The sequence below is a fragment of the Babylonia areolata genome, chromosome 18 (assembly GCF_041734735.1).
Source record: "Babylonia areolata isolate BAREFJ2019XMU chromosome 18, ASM4173473v1, whole genome shotgun sequence".
NCBI classification, from domain to species: Eukaryota; Metazoa; Mollusca; class Gastropoda; order Neogastropoda; family Buccinidae; genus Babylonia; species Babylonia areolata.
Window position 1 is genome coordinate 36,446,037 of NC_134893.1, and position 9,046 is coordinate 36,455,082.

A 9,046-nucleotide genomic window follows, 5' to 3' on the forward strand; every position below is an offset into this window, starting at 1 on the left:
GCACACACACGCACTTCACACGAAACACGTGTACAAACCAACACCATCAATTTGAGAATAACATCTGTCTCATTTATCATTGATCTTCTTTGGTTCTGTCTCGTGAAACCCAAAACAACTACCTTAAATATTAATGCTATTACTACTACTAGTACTACTACTAATTTATGTTTATTATGTAAAACATGCTCAATTGTGCTTTACAATATAAGAACCGACGTTTTAAAACATGTATTTAAGCACTAAAATGAAAGACATCCAAACAAACACTCAGGCACTGATCCATACACACTCCAACTCATCACAGACATCACAACATTCACCATATGTATCACACATCACCATACCCAAATGCTGCACATATCAAACCACAATACTTAAATCCATTATCAGTATTTCATCACTATACTAAAGGCCATTACACGATACTACAAACTCCTCCCAGTATCACAATACATCTAAATGCCACAATACTCAAAATCCACTCCCAACTCTTAATTAAATGCAGTCCAAAAAATATACTGACGTATCAAAGTGCAGAATTAAAAAAAAAAAAAAATTAAAAAAAAGTCACACCCTTCCCCCTTCCTCAAAGCACATCACCAAACACAGAAAGCAGAAACATGCACTCATTCATTCATTCATACACATCATGGAGCGTAATGCTGAAAAAGGAGTGTCTTCATACATATATAGATATGTTTTAAATGAAAAAACACAGAGTTTTTCTGAGGGACAGAGTTAGAGAGTTCAGACAGTGAGACCAAAGTCAGAAATAATTTTCGCCAAAGATCTCAAGAGAGAACCAAGGAAATGTCAGCATAGAGGTGTCAAAGAGTGCAGTGACCGAGATGGTATGGATGGAGAAGATCTGAAAGATACCATGGCATACTGTTGTGATAGAGGCACTGAAAGCAGCGACAAGCAGTTTTCTATTGAATTCTCACCTTCACAGGAAGCCAGTGAAGTGTTCTGAGCAGCAATGTTACATCTCGTGCCTGGGTTTACAAAGCAAGAGTCGGGCTGCAGGACTCTGAGCGCGTTGAAGTTAATTTTGTTATCGGGGATACCAGCTAGGAGAGAGTTACAGTTGTCTTATCTGGATTACATGAAAGACACAGTGAGTTTATTGGCAGCAGCAGAAGAAAGGAAGGAGTGATTAAATTTTTTGCCGCCTAACCTAGATAACTGACAGAACAGAGTGTGGCATAGGTATTCTGATATGCGCATCCATGGAAAATGTTTCATCTGAGTAGATGCCAAGGTTTCCTTCACACTAGGAGAAAGGTATGTCACAGCCAAAAATAGACTTGGGGGAAGAGGTCACCTGGTTAATTTTTGATTTGGTACCAAGGGCAATTAGTTTGGTCTTATCCTCATTCATCCTCGACTTTTAACAAATCATTCACTCAGCCACATTCTCAACACAATCTTAAAACAACAGACAAAAGCTGGAAAATCTGAGTTGTGGAACTGAGAATCATCTGCAAAGAAAATGGTATAAGTGACCTGATCGACGAATTACAGTGCTCAGAGGCTGTGTATGCACAGTGAATAAAGCTGGGCCCAAGACTGAACCCTGTAGCACTCCATACTTCAACACAGATTGAGTCGATTCATGACCAGTGAGGACAGACTGGATACGACAAGTTATGTATCATGTAAACCAATCCAGAACCGTTCCAGAGAAGCTTTTTTTTTCGCAACCATTTAATGAGGATGCCGTGTCGAATGCTGCCAATACTGTAAGCAGAGCAGTGACAAAAGAGACACATGACCATGGTCAGAGGCTAGAATGCGGTCACAAGCCACATGCCGCAAGGCGTTTTCAGTACCACTGCACTTAAGGTAGGTTGATTGACAAAAGTTCATATAGTTATAACAGTCTAGACGGGCTGCATGCACCAGATCCCTCAGTTCACCATATCAATGTCATCACCAGATCCCTCATTTAACCAGGTCACTGTCTTCACCAGATCTCTGTCTTCATCACATGTCACGCCCTACAAGAGAGCGGACTAGAAACCCCCACCCAACCCAGCACTAGCACCCAGACAACGCAAACACAGACTAAAATAATTCAGAGTTCACATACATTTTATTCCGGCAATCACAAACAGAACTTGCCAAATAAGACAACCACCACAATCCCAGCCGCAACAACTGATACACTTACATGACAGAGTGGATTAATAAACATGAAACACAGACCTTGAAGAAACGGCCGACCAGCGGAAACCAGCGTCCAGCGGTTTAAGCAAAAATGTTATGTGTACACTTAGGATGTTTGATGAATGACTGAAAAAATACTGAAGCACTCTGCACACCACAAGAGAAGACGATGACGAACGACGAAAACTGAGGAAAACGAAGACGACGAAGCTGGGCGTACGAGAGACGACAGTGACGAGAAGAGGGCAAGAGGAGCAGTCAGCAACAGCAGGAGTAACAATGCTGTCCGGCCAACACAGGCTGAAGGACAAACTGTCAACCGGGTACTACTACCCTGACGCTGAGAAAAAAAAACAACAACAAAAAACATACAGACGACACACGTCCAGCAGGGCACTCCTACCCTCTGAGCTGGAGCACACAGAACACAGAAGCATGGCCACCCGGAGGAACAGTGATCCTCACATGAGGTTGCCAATCAACTGGGCAAAAAGCCCCCAACCCCAAACAGTGAAATCACACTCCTCAGCAAACCAGGTCACTATCTTCACCAGATCCCACAGTTCACTGGGTCTCTGCGTTAACCACACTCCTCAGTTAACCAGGCCACATCTTCAATAGGTCTCTCAATTCACCAGGTCACTGTCTTCATTAGATCCTTCAGTTCACCAGGTCACTGTCTTCATTAGATCCTTCACCAGATCACTGTCTTCACCAGATCCTACAGTTCACCAGATCACTGTCTTCACCAGATCCTTCAGTTCACCAGGTCACTGTCTTCATTAGATCCTTCACCAGATCACTGTCTTCATTAGATCCTTCAATTCACCAGATCACTGTCTTCACCAGATCCTACAGTTCGCCAGATCACTGTCTTCACCAGATCCTACAGTTCACCAGATCACTGTCTTCACCAGATCCTACAGTTCGCCAGATCACTGTATTCACCAGATCTATAAGTTCACCAGATCACTGTTTAATGGCCTGCACCAGACGGGCCCAGAAGTCTCTCAGCAGTGAGGGGTCAGCGTTGACCGGGAAGGTGATATAGGTGGAGGCCTGCAGATTGTAGAAGACGTCACGGGGCAGCTCATGGCTGGGCACGTCCTCATAGAGCAGGAAGATGAGCACGTCCCGCCCGGTGTGAGAAGCCTCCATGGTGGCCATCTGCATCTCGTAGTGACACCAGTCAGACTGCAGCAGTTCCCGGGTCAGCACCACCAGCGTGTGCCGGCTCTTCTGCACGGCGTCCACTATGTTGCTGGGGATGGGACGGCCTGGGGTGAAGTCACGGTTGTGGATGTTCAGCCGCAGGTTGCCTCGGGTCTCCAGTTCCTCCAACAACTGCCTGTGCACAAAGTCGCTGTTTTCAGAAGAGTAGGACACAAAGGCGTCGTAGATGAAGTCATCATTGTCATGGCTGTCCACTCGATGATAGAAGAGGCGGGAAGCATGGTAAAGGTAGCGTAACTTCCAGCGATAGCGGTAAACAAGGGCAGCTGCCAGAACCACCATCATGCAAATAAAGCAGGAGACTGCTCCCACCAGGATGCCTGATTTTTGACTGCATGTATTTTGCAGCTGCTCAGTGACCTGAAAGATATCGGTCATGTCATGAACGCTACCATCGGACATGAGGCATGAGTAACTGTCGCTCTTTGTGAACTGCACCGGGGAATTTTCAATCCAGGTTAGAAAGTCGATATGCTCACACGTGCAGGCAATCGGGTTGAAGGTCATGTCCACAGTAACAGTGTGCTGCGATGTTTTTGCCACGTGATCCAAGTGGTCCAAGATGGACTTGGGAAGAAAGTTAATGTTGTTATATGATAGATCCAATTGAGTTATGTTTTCCATTTGTGTAATGTTGGCGTCAAATACAGATATCTCGTTGTGAGACAAATCTAATGTTTGTAAATTAACCAATCCTTTAAAAAAGTCTTTTTTAATTATGTTGATGTAATTTCCTGACAGACACAACACTTCCAATTTATCTAAATGTTGAAACCATCTTCCACGACTGTCGCTTTCAACAACATTGCGGAGATAGTTTCTGCTGGCATTCAGTGTTGTCAAGGAAGTGAGAGTGTCAAAGAAAGTGAAAGAAACATTGTAAGCGAAATTGTTCGCTAGATCCAAAACGTTCAGCTTGTTGAGGCCTGTGATAGGACCTATCCACGTGGCCAGCAGGTTATTGCTGAGGTTCAGGATCCTCAGGGAGTTGTTTGGATTGAACTCAACCTCCAGGATCTTGTAATACAGCTGGTTCCAGCGGGACACGTACAAGTCCAGATCAGGGGGCAGAGTAAAGACGACTTTTTCATTGTGCAGAGATGTTCCTTGACGTGAATAACCCTCCACTGTTGGTGTGTGCATTGTATCCACCACGTGATCGGAGTGTCGTAATGGTTGATACCGGCTATGGGTGGCAGAGGTGACAGAAGCCATGACCTGACACTGCGGAAGGCGATCACGTGGATATTCTGTGGGAGGATCAAAAGCCTTGTTGTGACCATCATTGTGTATCGCTACCAGACCCTTCAAGTCGCCCAGGTCTTTGAAGTAATTGCCAAAACCAAATTTGTTCCCATCTACACTGACGAAATGGAGAGTGTCAGGCATGTTGTTCAAGGCTCCTTCACAGAATGCTTCGAGCTGGTTGTTCTTGGCGTGTATATCCCGCAGACTGGTATGCCTGAGGTACCGAGTGTTCCAGGAGGTGACCATCACACACATGGAGTAGGGACGAATGATGGAGTTGATGTGCAGCACACTTAATGCCGACCCTTGCAGACTATAGAAAGCATCACCCAGGGTTTCAAAACCCAGGTCCACGTTGAAAGAAAGATCCAGAACTTCCATCTCTCTTAAGGGTCTGAAAGCATCCATTTCAATGCGGACAATGCCACAGCCTGACAGGTTCAGCTGACGCAGTGAAGCTGGCATGGAGAGGAAAGTATCATTGCTGAGTGTGTCCATGAAACAGTAACCTCCATCCTGTCCTGACAGACTGAGGTTAGTGAGTGAGACCATGCTGTGGAAACCAGGACCAAAGTCAACATAAGGCAGACCATCCATACTGAGTGACTTTAAGTTGGTCAGCTTGGACAGCGCCTGGTCAGGGTACTTCATGCTGTGATTGGTTGACAACACTTGACAGTTTCCTTCTAGTGCCAGATACCACAGGGTAGACTGACATGAATCAAACACTTCAGCTGGATAAGTCATGTCATTGAGGGGTATCTGGTTACGTCTCAGATCCAGTTTCTGAAGGTTGTCCATGCCCAGGAACAATCCTTTAAGGCTCTGGAGGTGGTTGTGAGACAGATCCAGAAAAGTGAGGTTGAACAGATTGTTTATCATGTAGGACTCAGTGGTGCTGCTGATGTTGTTGTAACTGAGATCCAGCCATTGCAAACTGTGAGACGACAGTCCCCGCCCAGTGCTCACATTCCCAAGTGAGTTATGGCTCAAGTCCAGAAGCCTGAGAGAAACCAAACACATAAACGGCGTATCTTCAGGGGAAAGGGAATCAACCGTCAACTGATTGTGCGACAGATTCAAGCTGAGCAGCTCTCCCAGACCTTTAAACACACCGTCAGTGATGACAGTGAGATCATTGTTGGACACGTCCAGATTCCGGAGGTGTGGAAACGCCTCAAAGGCGGAGGGTGGGAGGAGGGAGATACGGTTGTTGTGCAGGATGAGGTTGGTGGCGTTGGGCGGCAGGAGGCTGGAGTCTGGCACAGCGGTCAGTGATCGGCCAGAGCAGTTGACAGTCAGCCCGGCATCAGAACACAGGCAGGGACCGCAGGGTGTTGCTACACAAGGGGCAGGTGACTCTGACGTCGGGACACCCTCTGTCCACCCCCACCTCGTCAGCAGCGTCATCCACAGCAACAACAGTGCCATGTCTACTCCTCTGTCCAAAACAGAGCAAAAAGGGTTGAGGAGAATATGCTGACATACACACAGGAAGAGGTATGTGACTGGGTGAGTGAGTGAGTGAGTGAGTGTGTGTGTGTGTGTGCGTGTGTGTGTGCTGAGCACAGGAGAATCACACACACACACACACACACACACACACACACACACACACACACACAGATATATATATATATATATATATATATTTATATATATGAGGCATTCATATATATATATATATATATATATATATATGAATGCCTCATATTCCACACACACACACACACACACACACACACACACACACACACAGAGGGAGAAAGGCGGGGAGGGCAGAGGGGGGGGAGGGGGGAGCCGAGCAGATAACCATTGTAAATATAATTTTTAAAATGGATCCGGGGAAACGAAGCTAGCTACAATGATATCGTCGCTTGTGTGCTGTGAACTACAGTGGCCGAATACAGCGCCAGCGTGTGTGTGTGTGTGTGTGTGGTGTGTGTGTGTGTGTGTGTGTATCCTGTTGAAGAGTGCATACGTCAGTGTTCTTAGGCCCACACATACATACAACACAAACTCAAGTGACAGAGACACTTAACACACACCAGAGATTAGAAAAGAGAGATAAACCACTCGCGGCAGGCCCCTTCTTACTGTCTATAACAGTGCTGAAGCCGTTTTGGGGCACACACGCAGTGCGGAAGGATGGGGGTAAATCACCCTCTCCTTACCCACCTGAAGGAAACTAGTCGGTTCTGACGGTTCAGCTGCAGTAAAGCGAAAGTTAAGTTATGCCTGGAATTTCCCACGTGTAGTAAGATTCGCTGTATACAATGAAAACCGATTCATTTTTGCTTGGTTTTTAGCACGTTTGCATCTGCTTGAATGTAGATAATATAAAAAGAAAATAAAGCAGCTCCCCCCACCACCAACTCCCCCCCCCCCCCCACCCACCCCCCTCAGCGCAATGTTGCACATGAGAGAGACAGTTATAAATTATTGAACTGCGTTTTCGTAACGCTACTTTTTCTTCACACTTTCTGGTTTACATCACCATTTCTTCAACAACAACAACAAAAAATATATACATATATATATATATATATATATATATATATATATATCAAAACATAAAACACATATTCAGCTCTCTCTCTCTTCTAACATCTGTCTGTACATATATACATACATACATACATGAATACATACATACATAATTTCATATAGATCTATCAGTATGTAAATCTAAATCTATCTATATGTACATAATCATATATATAATTCATATATATACGAACGCTTCATGTTGCCCGAGCAGACCGTTGTATTGTGCTCTTTCTCTCTCTCTAAGTCTCTGTCTCTGTCTCTCTCTCTCGGGAGTTTTACATGGCTGTTAAAAGCATCTATGATTCTGTACTTGTATCTGTTCGTGACAAAGGTATTTATTCAGACTTTTTTCAGTGTCCAAGAGGGGTTAAACAAGGTTGTATGCTAAGCTCACAGCTGTTTTCCTTTTTCATCGGTGAATTGGCAGTGGAGTTATCAAAGAAGGGGAGACATGGAATACAAATGATACCTGGCGCAACAGATTTGCTCTTAATGCTATTTGCTGATGATGTTGTTCTCTTGTCTGACACACCTATAGGGTTACAAAATCAATTAAATGCCCTTAAGCAAGAAACAGACAGACTACAACAAACAAGTGAATCTAGATAAGACCAATATTATAGTTTTCCGCAATGGAGGTCATCTTTCGACTCGTGAAAAATGGTGCTGTGGTGATAGGGAAATAAAAGTAACCAATGCATATAAATATTTAGGAATGTTATTCACAACAAAATTGAGTTTGACATCTGCGTGGGATGAAGCAAACAGAAAAGGGAAAAAAGGTGTAATCCAAATTATAAAATCACTCAGGAGACTGCGTTCGACTGACGCTTTCCCTTAGTTTGGGCGGGGCAAAGGCAGCTCATGAATAATGAATACGTCTCGCGGCGCAGGCTGCCTGGCTTCAGCAATTTCTGCAAGTGGTTTATCTCTCTTTTCTAATCTCCGCACACACTCGAACTCGCACACAAACAATACCACATCTGAGCAACATATCCGCCCACCTCCGTTCGGTCAAGCATTGTTAGCCTCACACAATTGTGTCCTGGGATTACGGGTTTCCTATGGGACACTTGCTGCCCGTTACATTCTAGCATAGTGTTCATGAGATTATTTTTGTCTGAAGGTACAGTGTCCGCATACCAGTTACAACACAGAACAATCAGATCAGTACACTTGCTATGTGTACATTTATATGATATGTGTGCGTGTGAGGTTCAGGGGTGGTTGCGTCTGTTGGAATCTGTGTCAGTGGGGCTGTGTGTGTGTGTGTGTGTGTGTGTGTGTGTGTGTGTGTGTTCTTCTATTAAGAACATGTCAATTTTTAGTTGTGTAATTGTCCTGAGTGCGGAGGATAATGTATCATGGAGTAAAGTGAAGCAAACTGATTGGTATTATTAATAATAATAACAAAGTGATTATATAGCGCTGAAGTCTTGTGCAGAGACAAATCAAAGCACTTTCACACCGATCATTCACACGCATGAAGAGCTCTGATTAAGAGGGATGAGAGACGAAATATAAAGGAACTGATTTTACCATGCTGTCCACTGTACACATTCTTTCAAACATTTTAATTCCTTGAACTTCACATTATGACAGATATACAGACACACACATTGATAAAAATAAGTAGTATAAACATAATAGAAAAAAGTAATAAGGAAAACAAGAAAAATATATGATTTTTCAACAACGGCAACAGCAACTACAACAACAACGAAATGCTGGCAAGATATATGCATATACATATCCCCCCCACCCCACCCACACACATGTCCATACATACTTCTACACATATGTATTCATGTATAAGAACGCCGGATGCCTATTACTAAGCTTG

The 9,046-nt window shown here is 44.2% G+C and overlaps 1 protein-coding gene across 1 annotated transcript in view; it reads right to left on the reverse strand.

The window, feature by feature from the left end:
- Positions 1–2,837: 2,837 nt before the first annotated feature.
- The window catches only part of LOC143292719 (toll-like receptor 4), a 7,206-nt gene continuing 997 nt past the window's right edge, over positions 2,838–9,046 (reverse strand). The window contains exon 2 of the mRNA XM_076603238.1: positions 2,838–6,094. Coding sequence (XP_076459353.1) covers positions 3,142–6,084 — 2,943 coding nt within the window. The 5' untranslated portion in view covers positions 6,085–6,094 and the 3' untranslated portion in view covers positions 2,838–3,141. The remainder of the gene's footprint in view (positions 6,095–9,046) is intronic.